The sequence below is a fragment of the Ixodes scapularis genome, unplaced genomic scaffold, assembly GCF_016920785.2.
Source record: "Ixodes scapularis isolate PalLabHiFi unplaced genomic scaffold, ASM1692078v2 PGA_scaffold0__279_contigs__length_252992795, whole genome shotgun sequence".
NCBI lineage: Eukaryota > Metazoa > Arthropoda > Arachnida > Ixodida > Ixodidae > Ixodes > Ixodes scapularis.
In genome coordinates, this window is record NW_024609835.1 from 23,853,357 (window position 1) to 23,870,409 (window position 17,053).

Below are 17,053 nucleotides of genomic sequence, written 5' to 3' on the forward strand. Positions count from 1 at the left end.
GGGCCAAATAGCTCAGGTTGCGCTCAGTTGCAAAGGTGAGAAGTCTCTCGCTGTCGCCGTCACCGCTGTCGTGCAGGACAAACAAATCTCCTTTGGCTGTGACCTGCATGAAGTTGGAACAGTTATTACAAAATCAAATACATGACGCAGGAAAGCACTTTACCTTAAACTCTGCGGGCATTCGAATGTCTGCCCTGCAGGATGGTACACTGTACACAAAATTCGCGCGCTGCCTCTGTTTCCAAATCGTGCGCCGTAGTGTGGATGCAGCAGGAATCTGCGAGGCAGTGTCGTCCGCTACGGAGGAGGCTGCATCCAAAAGTATCTGGTGTGGTGCTAGGCGTCCTTCCACTGCAAGCAAGAAGCACATTCAAAAGTTGGTTCTTATTATGCAAAACTGGGAATATAAAAACAACTTTTCGCAACTTACCTGCTCTTAGCTTCAACTCATGACGGACTCTGAGAACACTTAGCTCGGTTGGGTTACCGACCTGCGTGTGGTCGCTCGAGTAGGATTGTATACAAGTTATGGCTAGGTCAGTTACAACTTTAGTTTTACAAAGTGTCCTTTGCCTGCAGGTTCAGTAGAGCGTCGGTTCGTTAGACTTAATACGAGTGTAAGAGTGTCCGCCGTGGAGGAGCATAGCTCCACCCCTCTCTGTTGTGATCAACTCCATTTCAAAAGCGAGAGTAAGATCCCATGCAAAAATGACGTTTCTCTTAAACCCTGGTACATCCGCCATCCGAAAAAAGGAAAGCAGCTACGAAATTCCTGAATCTGGGTGAATCGGGTGACACGCGTACAACAACAAAGCAAACAATGACGACCTGGCGATACTTTTAGACAAACTCTTTTTGTTCGTTTTTTCTAAATATGGCTTAGGTTCTTTGCGAGGTTTCTTTGTTTTCTACTACTTCTAGTTCCGTTCCGAATGTCGGACCTTTGGTCTAATACCCGGAACTGCAGCACCTGTTACAGAGTCTTTGCCCGCGATCAACCTTGAAGACCTTGTACGGGTTTGGCACGGTCAACCAAATTTTTCAAGAAACCCAACTAGAAAGAACCATGACAAATTTTGGGTTACTGTGTGACAGGCGGCCCGAGTTACGAATTATCCTATGGCGAAGGTTCCGCTGTGACGAATGGGCCTATTACCAGTTGCCCTATGACGAATCGGCATGTGACAAACGCGCCGTGTCCCAATCTGAACGTTATCTAAGTCTGGATGACCAGGGTATTATTTCCTTTGCATTGTCCCGGTTGCCCTTTGTGATCCTGACCTTGATAGCTTTCAAGGCACTGAAAGAAGGAAAGATGAAAGGTAAAAATATTTCGAGAGGCCTTCGAGATCGATAAAGAGTAGATAGCAGCATAAGTCAAACATTTCTTTATCTGCACGAAAATGAGATAGTTTCTTATACTTCGTTTCAGCGTAAGTCCGCATGCATCTGACACTAAGAGGTAATGGGAACAATCAAACAGCGTCACTAGGGCTTTTTTTTTTTGGTTGGTTCAGCGATGATAGAACACGTACAAAAACATGATGACCACCATGATAGTGCACTTTTGAGGACGTCTGATGGGTCCCATCAAATCGTAGCGCTGGATGCATCTCTAGGTAAGGTAGAACGAAGCATAGTACTTGTTAAATCTATGTGGTGTGCGGTCTCTTTTGCCCATTGTTTTTGTGCATTTTAGTTCGTTTGTTTGCGGTGGTTGGTGTTGCTGGGCCTCGTTTGTCAGTAAATTTGCAGTTTCAGCGCTCGTCCCTCCTTTCGTTTATTCGAACAAGTTAAACGTAGGCTAATGTTGCCGATTTTCTCATACTTATATACTGATGTGGAATTGGGTCGTAGTAAAAACTTCCAACCCCATAAATAACATCGATCGCTCTTTGGCGATACTACAGGATGAGTCAAAGGGATCGATGGCTGTTTTTAGGGACCACATAAATCGGTTTTTGAACGTATCGAGCTAAGATTTTACACAGAGGGGGCCGAAGAACCTGGACTAAGGGTACACAAATTTCACTGAACAAACGTACCCGAGTCAAAATCCTACGGGGACTGGGTGCACGCGGCGCGCCCAGTCGTTCTTATGGCAGGCATACGTGCCTGACGCGTAGTAAACATCCACCTATTCTTTAACCGGCCTCCATGTCTTTGATGAAGTTCTAACAGTTGCGTAACATTCGAAAAAATAAAAAAAAAAACTTTCAGCCTCTTTACTGTGGTGAAGAAGGAAGAGCAGCGGAGCTGTAGCTTCTGTTCTCGGCGGTGGCTTTCCAGGAGAGCGATCTGTTCTTCTTTTGCGAGGAACATCTGAAGCGCTTAACGCAGAGTAACTTTAGGCGAGAGCGGCCTCACGGCGGTTGCGAAACCATTCACGCTGCTGCGCACATCGCCCGCTGGTTCCGTTTCCGCTCTTCTTCCTCTGAAGAAATGCTGCCGCGATCTATGAGCGACGGCGGCAAGCAGACAACCGGCAAACACAACACTCTGGACAGCTACCGCCGTCTATGAGCGACGGCGGCAACCAGAGTGCTGTGTCGGCCATGGGTGTCAACATTTGTTTGGTACCGGTCACAATCCTGGGGAAAATAGCCCTTAAAAAAAAAATAGTATTATTGCTGGTTGCTTAACATTTCTAATCTTCGGCCACATCTTGTCTTCTATCTGTTGATACTTTTTTCTTTCCAGCAGGCTGACGTGTGCATTAAAAAAATATATTTTCAATCATAAACTTACTGATAAAAAACACGGAGTTCGGGATTAGATGGGGAAGGGGGCCTACATCTTGGTAACGGCTAAAGTAGATTTTCTAGTTGAGAAACACATTTTTGACAAATTATTACGCCGGGAAAATAATCGGACGTTTACGACAATTACTGTGAAAATAATTTATTGCGAGTAATTTAGTCGCCTGCAGTGAGTAGTGCACACGTTTTGGTCTAATGGCCTAAATAAATCCTCGATATTTTATTGGGGCGTGGGAGGGGACCCATCTGTATAAAGTATAACCATACAAATAAAAATTGCGGTGGCTTAGCTGGGCTATGCCAGGATATACGTAGCGTGAGCTTATGCACACAAAATGAGAGGCGCTATCAAGCGGCTCCGGTGCAGCATCAGACTTGGCTACTGCGCAACGGAGGCGCACAGCTGGGCACGCGGCGGCGCCAGTGCGTCTGCCGCGGCTACGACGTCACTCCTCTGTAATGCGCAGATCAGCGAGGCGGGGGAGACGGGCGCGGCGGCGGCTTCGCGTGGCTCTCATAATAAGCCGTGCTCATTATGCGAGCCGTGCTCATTATGCGGAGCTCCGCCGCCGCCGCCGCCGCGCGCTCCGCATAATGAGCATGGCTCATTATGAGGGCCACGCGAAACTGCTCGACATCGGCCAGTGTAGCTAACGCTACGAAATTCAGTCCTCTGCGCCGAGAAAGGGGGGTAGAGGAGGAGCCGGGAGCGAGCGGAGAGGTCAAAACACCGAGCTCTGGTTTGATGGATTAGTGGGTTTCTCTGTTTCTCTTCGCATGCTCCGTGTCTGTCACGAAGTGGGGAGGAAATAGAATAATAAAAGTAACCCATTCCGAGGTTAACAAAAATTACTTAAAAAGTACAGAAGATTTAGGTTAGACCGCGGTGACGGTCGATAGGTCCACGCCTGGTGTAGAAGCTGGTGGAGAGGCGACGACACGTTGAGTTATAAAACGAAACAAATAAATTTAATATTTCAAAACACGCGTCACTCGGCCGGGCACGGCCTCAACAGGAGATATAAAAAATAACGAACACAGTGAGCAGTCTAGCCAAAATATCGGGGCACAGGCACCGACATCCCGGTCAGCAATACCACATGTTTTCAAAGACAAGACTAAAGATAAGGAACTTGAAAGCATTGGATACAGGCAAACACAACATAAAAGTATTACCTGTGAGGAATCTAAGTCCAGACGCTGCCGAAGGTCGACCTGAGTTCCCGGACGCTGAACACTGGTCTGGCGATCGGAGAGATGATCCGCACGAAACACCGCACCACGCACAGACTCGCACCGGAGTGCCACAACCAGGCCCGCAGGCAAAAGCACGCACCGCACTGCAAGCACACACAAGCCCGTAGGCTAAAACAACTCCCGGAGGCGGGATCCGGACATTTCGGTGTAGAACGTTTTGGTGTAGGGCGTTTCGGTGCGGTCTTTTTGGTGCACGGACTTTTCGGTGCACGGACTTTTCGGTGCACGGACTTTTCGGTGCACGGACTTTTCGGTGCACGGACGTTTCGGTGCACAGAAAATCAAAATCACGTGGTTTTTTTTTTGTTTTTTTTTTTTGTTTTTGTTTTCTCTAAACGTAATAAGCACGATTTTAGCTAGAAATTTATTTTTTCGCACTTTATAAATTTGTAGACTTGGTCATCCATTTGTGGTCACTTACTCATATGCGACCTAAGTGACTTCGTTAGGCGCAGCCCCGTCTTGCGGGAGGACTGGGTACGTTGGACATTATGTTTAATTTGCCGGTGTCTCTTTTGGGCCTTATTATTGGTAAGCTGTGTAGGAGAGGCACCAACAGCAAGAAGCTTAAAGGAGCGGTGCAACGATATTCGATTGGAATATTTTTTTCACTTCACACGAGCTTACTGGCGCTAGTGGGACCCAAGGATACTCGCACGCAACGCCACTACCCAAGAAACTCCATTGTTGCGGCGAAAATTCAAGGACAAAAGCGATCATTTTCATTCAATCTCTCCTTCGCAAAATCTGATGACGTAACGTGGGGATCACAGTACACCCCAATGACGATATTTAAATGCGGTTCATAGATTGGACCCGAGCATTGCGTGGGCACTCGATTTGGGCTCGTGATAATTGCTAGCTCGAGAAGCATTCGGGTAGTGGCCCATGTCCAATCGCTGCAACGACGACAATAGCCGAGCCATAGCAGTATCTGGAACTCAGCGCGTGTCCTGTGTTTTGCCAACCCACAATCGGCTCCAGATCCCGTGGCCGCTTGTTCCGGCTGCGAGTTGAGGGGGTGAACGCCTGGTCGTTTTTCTTTAATTTTTCTCTGGGACTTCTATTGCGTGGGGTGAAAAACGAACGCGTGTTTCATAGGTCATTAACGTCAGGGGTCCGTACTAAGTGGTATTTGCGCAAAGTGCAAAAATTGTTGCATCACCCCTTTAAGATTGTTGAAAATTACCCGAGACATGTGATGCGACTAGTGCGTACGTTGGAAAAGAGACACCGACAAAACGAACCATAACGTCCAACGTCCCCAATCCTCACGCAAGATGGTACTGCGCCTAACAAAGTCACTTAGGTCGTATATCAGTAAGTGGCCGTAAATGGATGGCCAAGTCTAAAAATTTATGAAGTGCGAAAAAATTTTTTAGCTAAAATAGTGCTTATTATGTTTAGAGAAAAAAAAAAAAAAAGAACACACAAAAAAATTGTGATTTGGATTTTCCGTGCACCGAAAACTCCCACCCCGAAACGTCCGCGCACCTAAAAGTCCGTACACCGAAAAGTCCGTACACCGAAAATTCCGTACACCGAAAAGTCCGTACACCGAAACGCCCGTGCACCGAAACGCCCGTGCACCGAAACGCCCGTGCACCGAAACGCCCTACGCCGAAACGCCCTACGCCGAAACGCCCTACGCCGAAAAGTCCTAGACCCCCCGGAGGCTAACTGAGGCCTCGGCCCAAAGTTCCGAACTACGGAAAATCCCGACGCGGGAAAGGAAAAAACGATTACCGGCGGAGCCCCGGCCAGCTCCGCGGTCTCCAACTTCCACCGGAAGATGGTACCCCTACCACGGCGAGCGATCCCCGTTTCCCATTTTTTCTTTTTTTTTTTAACTGGCTCGCTTTGTATGTTTATACAGCCTTGATGGGAGATACGCCTCAACGGGTAATCGGTCTCTTAGCTGTAGATGAGAAATTCAGCCAGTGTAGTACAACCGCTAACCTGGGGTTTTTAACGTGTATCACGCAGTAGTGATTACAAGAAGCGTGCCGGTACGAAGCTCACCCAGATCGGAACGGGCGAGGGTGGCGGGGATCGAACTCAGAGGGTTCCCAGCGCAGATCGCCGTTTCTCGCCAAACGCCCTCTATATATGCATACCATGAGTGTTTTGCGGACCATAAGTTGACGAATCAAGATGAAGCTTCTTAGAGCCAATCAGCGCTCTCAGTTTTGCGCAAGGAAAGAAAAACAACACGAGCACATTTGCGGAGACATCGACTTTGGAACGACCCTGTACTTCCGCGTAGGAGCCACCGCTCGCCGAGGCGTGGGAAACAAGACTTCAAGGTGCAACAACAGCAACAACAACAACAACAACAACATTATTTCGGGTTGCTTCGCCCTTCGGCGGATGTCGGAGCCTTCCTGGGCTCCCCACGCTCCCCTCTTCCCCCGGCAGTCACCCTTAACAATCCGGGAAAACAATATTTGTTCCCAGAGCGCCCGACAAACGCGCCGGCCAAGCGACCTTGAGCGCCCGATCCCACAGGGGACTCCCCCGAACATGGCGACCTTCGGACGCCGCCACACAGCCCTATTGGCGGAAAGTTAAAGGAAAATAAAAACAGGAAAAACTGGAATTCGTGTCAGTGTCACCTTACTGTTGATCGCAGAGGACGCTACGAGCCATCCCAGCCAATTCAGCCCTGTACCACGTGACTACGCGTCCCTCGCGACCCCCTGCCGAAGGCCGCCCGACACTCACACAGTATTTAATTGGCTCCGACATGGTTCATGGCGTCCGCTGGAGTCCATCATAAGCTGAAATACTGGCCAGATATCAGAGATGCGATACTGGCCAGATATTAGAGTTTTAGAATTGGGGTACCCAAAAGAAATAGGGGCCTCCCACTGCACATGCGCCGAACATAAACTGAGTTTTGGGTATCGGGTTGGCGCTCGCCCTAACGGAACATTCGAGGAATAGCGTGGGGCCCCTATAGGGCTGTTTCTCTCGGGCAAGGGGCGCTGTAGCGTCTACAGCGCCCCCTGGCCGAGGGAAGTGTACGAGGCTGGCTCTCGCTTTTTCGCAGATGTCATTCACTACAGTGAGGCGACGGGTTACAGGGTGGGGAATAGGATGGGCCGCACTGGGACTGCTTCTTTGGGGGGACCGAGGGCCCTGGGGGCACTAAACTAACTGAAAACCCAACAAAGTCAGGAGGGGCACCCAGGGTTAAAAAGAGGAGAAAACGTAAGAACGGGTACAAACGAACAGCACAATCAGACACTGGATATATTAACACGCAGGGTGTTAGAAATAGGTTAAAATGGGAAGAGGTAGAGGAGCAACTAACAAAGAAGGATTTGGTGGTGTATGGGTTTGTGGAAACACATCTCAGAGACATGGAACAGCCACCTTGCAGCCCTGACTATGTTTGGTGTTATGTTGTTCTTTTGTTGGCCTCGCTTATCGACGCTAGCGAGGGCGTCGCCGTCAACCTGCTGCGTCAGCGGCGCATAGTGCCGTGTTGGAACCGAGGAAGCGCGTGGCACTTCTTCGTCCTGCTGCCGAGATGCAATAAACGCAGTCAGACCAACTACAGTCTCCGTCTCCGGTGGGCTGCCCAGAAACGTAACAGCTGGTGGCAGTGGTAGGACCGACGGCTCCGGGGACCTGCGGATTCGGTTGGTGAGTGCCGGAGGCGTTGTTCTTGTTCCCGAGCAGCCGAAATATTTGATTTGTAGGTTGTCACCGTGCCGGTGACAAGGGAACGGGACGAAGGCAGCCAGACCTTTTTCGGGATTTCAAAAGCGTGGCACGATGAATCTCGCGGCGATAGTGAAGCCTGAATTAATGCTCTTGGCGGAAGAGTTGGACTTAAAGGTCGCAAAGGCCATGAGAAAGCCCGAGATTATCAAGGCCATTGAAACTTGTGGCTCGGACGCCGACGAAATTTCCGAATGTTGGAGTGAGGTGCAGAGGAGACGAAAGAAAGAGGATCTCGAGTTAGAAATGCTTTAACAAAAAGTAAAGGTCGCTGGTGAGGCCAGTGCGGTTGGGGGCAGTGCTTCAAAATTGGATATTTATTTATTTATTCATTCATTCTCTCAGGGCCCGAAGGCATTATAGAGGGGAGTGGACACACACATCTAATTGCACACAAAGACAAACAGTAATTAGGCAGGTAACCATAAAAATCCAAAAACAGAACATTGTTAAAACAAAACACTGTCAACCAAAATCCAAAAAATATTCGCAAAGTGCAGCTTTGAATCCGGCACTCTCGGCTATGCTGGCAACAGGCGCGGGAAGGCAATTCCAGTCCAGTGATGTCATGGGTATGAAAGACTGATGAAAGCTTGAGGTGCGACACTGAGGGATGCCAACTTTATTTTTATAATCGAAACGTGATGACACGTATGATGGTTGTGTTAACAGACGCTGACGAAGATTTTCATTGTGGTGGTAAATTTTATGAAATAAGTATAGACAAGATATTTTTCTACGTAGGGAGATGTCAGGCAAGCTTAGGGTAGTTTTCATTGCTGTTACGCTAGATGTGCGATATGAATCGAACAGAACGGTTTTGAGCAGCTTCTAATTATAATGCAAGCGTTACACCGGGGTCCCAGATAGCGGAAGAATACTCAAGTTTGCTGCGGACCAATGATTTGTAAAGAAGTAGTTTTAAGGACAGTGGGGCAAGAGAGAAGTTCCTTTTTAGAAAGCCCAACATGCGGTTAGCGTTTTTAATTATATACTCAATATGAATGTTCCATGAGAGGTTGTTAGTGATATGAACACCAAGATATTTAAATGAGGACACGAATTCCAGCTCAACAGTTCTTATATGGTACGAGGGACAGGTGTTATTTTGACGTGATACTCTCATGGATTTGCACTTGTTAATATTGAGTTTCATTTGCCATTTATCACACCAACGAGAAATACTGTCAAGGTCAGACTGGAGTGCAAGAACGTCAAAATCGTTAGCTACTTCAGAATAAATGACACAATCGTCTGCGACGAGACCAACTGAGGATGAGATATGCGAAGGAAGGTCATTAATATATATTAAAAACAAAAGAGGGCCGAGTAGTGAACCCTGGGGGACACCAGAAGTCACAGGAGGGGGGTGTGGGTTAATGCCATTAACATGAACAAATTGAGATCGGTTAGTTGAAAAGGCGTTGATCCAAGTCAAAACATGAGAGTCAATGTTCAGTTTGCTGAGTTTATACAAAAGAAGCCTATGTGAAACTTTGTCAAATGCCTTAGAGAGATCTAAAAAAATGCATTCAACCTGAGCTGAACGATCGAGGCAAGAGTGAAGATTATGCGGAAGTGTAAATAGCTCAGTTTCGCACGAGAACAGTTTTCTAAAGCCATGTTGAGCAGGAGAAAAGAATGTATGGGAATTAAGAAAATTAACGGGATTCGAATAGATTATGTGCTCTAAAATTTTGCAAGCGACACTTATTAAGGAAATCGGGCGATAATTACTTGGGCTGGATTTGTCACCACCTTTATGGATAGGAATCACCTTCCCCACCCTCCAGTCCTCGGGAAGGCTTCCGAGTTCGAGTAATTGCCGAAATAGCTTTGTTAAGATAATAGAGGAATACATAGTAGTGTTTTTGAGAAACTTCGAGTTAATATTATCAATTCCACACGATGACGATAGTTTAAGGTTGGCGATAACTTTCACTATACCGGCACATTCTATATTAATAGAATTCATAGCACAAATATTGTATTCCTAAACATCCGGATAGGAATTAGTGGTTAAATTCGAAAATGATTTTGTGAATAATTCGTTTAGCACAGCTGCACACTCATTCGCCGCTATCGTCTCATCATCCTCGTTGTTCAGCACTACGTCAAGCCTCTCAGAAGGGTTTACGACGTTCCAAAATTGTTGAGGGTTGTTGCGCAACATAGTGGGTAGGGTACATTCGAAAAAATTGAGCTTGGCTTCGGCAATAGACGTCTTATACACTGCTGCAGGAGACTAATATGCTGCCCAACGATGCTCTGCGTTGGGAAACACGGATAACTTTGCAGCACGAAACATCCCTTTTTCCTATTTGAGACCCTTCTGAGCGTCTGGTTGAACCATAAGGAGGAAGTGTAATTACGTACAGTTCGTACAGGTACATATCTATTTGTAAGGGAGGCCACGTTTTCTTTGAACAACATCCAATTATGGTCAACAGAACGCTCAGAAAAATTACGCGGATAATCGCTAAAAAAGTACCCAATTCATGATTAATAGCTCCAAAATTGGCTCGGGCATAGTCAGATATCCGTTTTACTTGCACTGGAGAGCGACACACCGGAACAACAAAATCAAAGTGGAAGAATGAATGATCACTGAGACCAGGTAGGTACGTGAGAGGCAATATAAGCTCGCGTGACGTCGTCAGCACAAGGTCCAGCACCGTGGCCGAAGAACAAGTAACCCGAGTAGGCTGCGTAACAACTTGAGTGAAATTAAAATCGGCGCACAGCTTTAAAAAGTCATTGGATTCTGTGGAAAACGTATTTCAACAGGGGCCGTCGTTTGACCACGTAATGTTTGGATAATTAAAGTCTCCTAACACTAAGACTGGGACGTCAGGGAAACGGACTGTGACAGCAATCACGACGTCATGAAGGTCAGACACAAAGGTAGATCTTCTCGAAGGAGCACGATAGCAAACGCCCAAAACATATTTACGATGATTTAAACAAATGCAAATCTACAGGATCTCCAGATTCGTGGCAACGTTTACAAGAAATGAAGAAATATCAGCCACAGCGAGCATAACACCGCCGCCACTTTTACCAACTCTAACTTGCCGATAGATATTAAACTTCGTTTGATAGTGCAAAATTTCACTGTTACAAATCTTACTTGTCAGCCAAGTTTCTGTCAAAATAACAATAGTAGCATTTGATGAGTCAATTATTGAACAAAGGTCGTCCCGTTTATTAATAACCCTCCTAATAATCGTAAAAATAATGGACAGTTGCGCAGAGGACGATGTCTCAATAGGGCCACCACCCCTCGCAACATGCTACAACGTAGGTGCTGCATGACTGGCATTTTGAGTTTGGTTATTTCCAGCGATAGTAAGGCAGACAAGCCGCCAATGCGCAGGTCTGCTTGTTGTACACTATTAGTAAGCGGATCATAAAAGTAGCTTGTTTGGCCAATAAGAAGTTCGTTGTACCGGAGTTTGAAGGTTGGATTTTGAGATGGGTTCCGAATTGAAGAAGTTTCTTTCTTGCCTGTCGTGTCGCCAGACAGAAATCCTCGTTCACTGTAGTCCCAGCGTTTTTCAGCGTCGAACGGAGCGATAAAACCTTGTCTTTTAGTTTGTACGACGCGAATTTCACGATAACCGGTTTGCATCGGTCGTCCGAGAAATATCCCAATCTATGGGCACGATCGATGCTCTCCAAGGTTATCTGGGGTCAACTGAACGAGATAGTATTTCAATAATTTTACTTCCTGTTTGTGCCCATGTGTCAGACCTTGAATCCCTGTTACTCCGTGAAAAATTAGGTTTTTGCGTCTCGACCAATCTTCGAAGTCATCCAAGCGACTTTGTAAAGACGCGTTGTCTTCTTGCACAGATTTGATTACTTCGTATACCTCAGTGAGTTCTTTCCGGATATCAGTTGTTACCGACTCAACAGAATCAATTCTTCGGCCAATTACTTCAATTTTATTTTCGATTAGTGCTTGGTTAGCTTTGATTTCGTTAACCGTCTGAATCAGGCTACACTGGCCCTCTTCTATCTTGACTGAGCGCGTCGAAAGATCCTGGAGAAGCTTCAGCATATCAGCGAACTGTTTTGCCTGAGCATCCGTCATCGGGCCCGGGTTAAGTTCGACGTCCCCAGCTAACAGCAGTATACATAGCGTACGGAGTAAGCACAGTCGGCAACAATACATAACAAAAAGCCGGGGCACGGCAGCACTACAAGGCAAACATAATTGCTCTTGAATTCGAAAAAACGCTTCTTACTAACCTGCATGACAACAAAGAAGTGGTTAGACGACATGTTGCGTGCCTTGCCGCCGTGCCCATTGATGGCCTGAGGGCAGGCTGTGGCTCTTATAGTCGATGGCGCTTGTGTCGATAACGTAACGAAGCCGATGATCACGTGGTCCAGTTGCCCAAAGTGACACGCTGCTTTGTTTGCTTCTGTTCCCAATGTCTCTGGTGATGGTGCAGTTGAATCGAGAGTACGCCCGCCGGCAATCAGCAAGAGCTGCATGACAACAAGGAAGTGGTTAGACGACATGTTGCGTGCGTTGCCGCCGTGCCCACTGATGGCCTGGGGGGGGGGGGGGGGGGGGGGGTGTCGTGATGTGGGGAAAGGCAGGGTTAGCTTTGCCAAGAGTGCAAGCGTTGTTCCGCCCTGGGATGAAAGGAGGGGAAAAGATGGGGCTTAGGTGAGTAGGGGGGAGGGGGGGGAAGGCAAAAGAAACCAGCAGCATTCATGTCTCAGTGAGCCAGTTAGCGAGTCCGAACTGGGCTAGTGGCACTTAGCGGAAGAGCAGGAGGGGCGTCATAGTTGCTCTGCTAGACCGGTCTCTCGTAGGAAACCCAGTAGGAGGGACTGTATGATCCGTCTTCTATGCCTGGGACCTTCAGGGAAAACTACGTCTGATGCTGTCATTGGTCGGATGTGTTGTGAGGATAGGGCGGAGAGAAACGTCTTCCGAGCTTCCTCGTGAAGAGGGCAGCCCCAGACTATGTGAACCTCGTCCTCGGTGACCGCACACCGCTGACAGAGCGGAGTGTCTCTGCGTCCAAACCGGTGGAGCAGCCTCCCTGTGTATGCGCTCCCTGTTCTAAGTCGGAAGAGCAGCGTCGCGTCGGACCGGTTTAACCCCTGGGTCAGGCAAGGTGGCCGCTTTGAGCTGCTCCAGGGGGAAAGATCCGAGAAGAAAGCCTGAATGGTTTGCTGGTAGCGCTTGGGATCAGGAGGCGCCCTTAGTGTAGGAGAGAGGTCGTTGGCACGTAAGGCTATGCGGTCCACGATCTCGTTTCCGCGGAGGCCCACATGGGATGGGACCCACCGGAGCGAGATGGAGTGTCCATGTTCTTCAAGCTGGCGGACTACCCGTCTCATCTCGTTGGCAGTGGGGCATGGACCAGGTTTGCGTATGCGCTGAATTCCTCCACGTGAGTCCGTGAGGACAGCGATTCGTTGTGGAGGCAGCGACTTCGTCGCAGTCAGGGCTTCCGCGATCGCCAGCAGCTCGGCGGTCGTGGACGACACGATGTGAGTAGTGCGGGCGCTCCAGTCTTTTTGTAAGTCCGGGATGTGGTAGGCTGCCGTGCTGCTTTGCTGAAACGTGTCCACCGAACCGTCCGTGTATATGTGTAGATGCCGAGGGTACCTTGCTGCTAGCTGTTCCTGTGCAGCTGGTTTGAGAACCAGAGGGGGCGTGTTGGCCTTCTTGCGGACGCCGGGTAGGAGTTCGGCTAACTGCAGGCCTGCCTCCCAAGGGGCTGATGGCCTGAGGCCAGGCTGTGGCTCTTATAGTCGATGGCGCTTGTGTCAATGACGTAACGAAGCCGAAGACCACGTGGTCCAGTTGCCCAAAGTGACACGCTGCTTTGTTTGCTTCTGTTCCCGATGTCTCTGGTGATGGTGCAGTTGAATCGAGAGTACGCCCGCCGGCAATCAGCAAAAGCTGCATGACAACAAGGAAGTGGTTAGACGACATGTTGCGTGCGTTGCCGCCGTCCCCACTCGAAGCGAAGCTTGCTGCAGCCTCTTCGTGTCAGAGGGGACTTGGGTCTTTACCTCATCAACTTCGAACGCACATGCACCAAGATGTGTTTTGAGAGGTCGAGCTGGCCGCAACGGCTTTTGAGTTTACTACCAGCAGAAGTAGCCGATTTTATGGCTGGGTTGGACCCCGAAGAAGCAGAGGACTACTCTGTCGTGAAATCGAGCCTGCTGAGAAAGTTCAGGTTGTCGCCTGAAGCCTTCAGGATAAAGTTCCGACAAACCAAAAAAGACGGTAAGGAAAGCTACCCAGAGTTCGCTTACAGGCTTAAAGGCTCTCTTGAAAGCTGGCTTCGTGGGGCCAACGCATTTGAGGACCGCGAAAAAATCCTGAAGCAATTAGCTCTGGAACCGTTTTTCTCTTCTATTCCTATGACCTTGAAGGAATGGATCCAAGACCTACCCGAGGTCGAAAATATCCAGAAAGCTGCCGATTACGCTGATCAGTATTGCTCCAGGCGCAGAGAGGTAACGGACGATAAGCCTACATTGGCCAGAAATCAGCCGCGGAAGTGGGACCACTCAGGCTCAAGAAAGTACGAGCCTACTACGGACAGTCCGACACCAGAAACGGTAGAGATGGCTTCGGATGACAAGAAAATCAAAAGGAAGTCGTTCGAAGAACGAAAACCAATTCGATGCTATAAATGTAACCAAGCTGGACATGTGGCTGCGGGTTGTTGTGTGCCTAAAGTGTGTCCAGTTAACTTGAGTCTGCGGAATCCTGAGGAACTACTTGAGCCTTACTTGTACAACATAAAAGTAAACGGTACACATTGCAAAGGTCTGCGAGACACTGGAGCCACGTACGACGTGGTACATTCATCGCTAGTAAAGCAATCGGATTTCACGGGTGATTGCGTGTGGATCCGCCAGGCTTTGGAAGGTCGGTCTTATAGCCTGCCCGTAGCTAAAGTCAAACTAAGCGGACCGTTCCTGGTAGTAGACATGGATGCAGCGCTTTCCGATGGCGTGTTGCCCAGCTGTTCGTACAAAGCAGTTGAGCGAGTCTGGTGTCGCGCTCGACATGAATCCTGTCCTAGTAGTAACTCGCTCGATAAAAAAGAAGGAAGCACGCGAAAAGGAAATTGTATTAGGCCTGGTTCACACTTACAGCCAATGCGCTGCCGCCGAAGCGGAATCGGCCGCGGCAATGCACAGTGGACGCTACGCCCGGCGGCCGAATCCTTGCAGATTCGCCCGCCGATTCGCAGGTGTGAACTTGGCCTACTTCTCCCGAGGAAGCGACTGCGAAATCGGGAATAACTACGCTGATTTCCCCAGACATCGACGCATATCGCGACGAAGCGACTGCGGGATCGGGAATGACTACGCTGGTTTCACCAGAGAGCCAACATTTTCGAGCTCTAACGAGTATTGATAAGATGACTCTTATCGCAGAACAGAAAACAGATGCGTCACTAGCTAAGTGCCGAGAGAGCGTGGGTAAAGACCTGTCACCGAACGTGTCTTTTTACGAGCGCAGAGGTATTCTGTACCGTAACTTCAAGGACAAATCCGGCAAAGAAGTAGAACAACTCGTAGTCCCTTCTAGGTATAGGGGTGACCTTCTTGAGCTTGCTCATAAAGAAGGATGGTCCGGGCACCTGGGCATCACGAAGACAAAGTGTAGGCTTTTAGCCGAGTGTTACTGGCCGGGGTGCTTAAGGGACGTAGAAGAGTTTGTTCGCTCTTGTGACACATGCCAAAGGACGGGAAGGCCGAACGAACGAAGGAAGGCGCCTCTCACCCTAGTGCCGATAATCTCGGAGCCATTTAAAAGGCTCGTGATAGATGTCGTAGGGCCATTAACTGCAACGAAGACAGGTTTTAAGTATATTCTGACTATGCTATGCCCAGCTAGCAAGTTTCCAGAAGCCGTTCCTCTGAAGGAACAAACCTCGGTAGAAATAGTGGACAACTTGCTGACTGTATTTTCCCATATCGGGTTCCCGAGTGAGATCCAGTGTGATCTCGGTAGCGTTTTTACAAGCGCTTTAACGACCAGCTTTCTTGAGAAATGTGGTATAAAGCTTTTCCACAGCTCAGTAAGCCACCCTCAAAGTAACATCGTGGAGAGGGCACACTCGGTAATGAAATGTATTCTCAGGGCCTGATTATAATGCAATTAAATGCAAAGGTGCAAGCGAGCTGGACAACGATGACGAAAATAATCCTTGGAGAGGGGGAATAAGAGGGGTATAATCCCTCTCCAGGGATTATTTTCGTTCTCAGGGCCCTGTGCCACGATCAGGGAAAGGACTGGTAGTTGGCTTTGCCTGCGATGCTTTTCGCGCTGCGAACCGTCGCTCATGAGTCGACTGCACTCTCAACAAAAGGGTTGTCGTGGGGTACTAGCTTTGGGGTAGTCAGAAGCCGTCACAGATATCGCTACCCCACCTTCGTTATACTGACAACCCCACGGGTAATCACACGGCACGCAATCAACAGGTTGTCAAAGTGAGCACCCCCAAAAGCAACATGGCGGCTGGCAAGCGACGGTGGAGCAGTACGAGTAAGGCCTAGCGAGCTGGACTGCTTTTGCTAAAATACGATTCTCAAGTGCGTGCGCCCGTTCGCGGCCTTCCGTGCGCACTGAAGCACTCCAAAACGCGCCTCGAACCACGGACACCGCACGTATTACGAGTAGAGGCGACGATGTGAAAGGAAGGGGGGGGGGGGGGGGGGGGGGGGCATTCGAGGGTGTTGTCCGCGACTGCTTTCGCGCGGCCGGCTGAATTTACTTCGCGACCAGAAAACATTCAAGAAAGGAATCGTATAGCGACAAATGGAATGATATCTTTATTGAACAGAGCGTCTCCTTGCTGTGCTTGCCGCAAGTGATCCGGCGGTTTCGGTTGACAGCGGCGAGGCGAAGCATCACCGATTTAAGCGGCGTCGATTCCGATCGTTCAATGCTCCTGCTCACCTGTTAGCATTCGTTATCCACTTCCAAGTCCCTGGTAATCCTCACCGCGTTTGTGCACGCACTTCGCGCTATCCACCGCACGGAACACCCATTCAACTGGCTATGAGACTGATCCCACTGGGACGAGAGGCTGAGAACCGAACCCTTTGGGGCTGCTCCGTCAGCTCCGTAGAGCCATGGAACGCCTCCATGTTTTTCACTCAAATAAGTAGACACATAAACGCGCGACTCCTTGAATTGGGCGGCGCCACGCGCCACCTAACGGACAGAGCTCAAACTAGAAAAAAACGAAACCAACGATCTTTGTGTTCAACGCCTCGCCAGACATTCACGTATGTACATATTCTAC

The 17,053-nt window shown here is 48.8% G+C and overlaps 2 protein-coding genes across 2 annotated transcripts in view; both read left to right on the forward strand.

The window, feature by feature from the left end:
• Positions 1 to 1,563: 1,563 nt before the first annotated feature.
• LOC8053809 (cytochrome P450 3A8) overlaps positions 1,564 to 17,053 on the forward strand; it is a 74,997-nt gene continuing 59,507 nt past the window's right edge. The window contains exon 1 of the mRNA XM_040499284.2: positions 1,564 to 1,619. The gene's annotated coding sequence lies outside the window, so the exon portion shown is untranslated. The remainder of the gene's footprint in view (positions 1,620 to 17,053) is intronic.
• Positions 13,821 to 16,044, forward strand: LOC120836966. The gene is made up of 3 exons (XM_040206106.1): positions 13,821 to 14,661; positions 15,177 to 15,330; positions 16,011 to 16,044. Exons 1-3 carry the CDS (start codon positions 13,821 to 13,823, stop codon positions 16,042 to 16,044), a joined length of 1,029 nt encoding a protein of 342 aa, XP_040062040.1.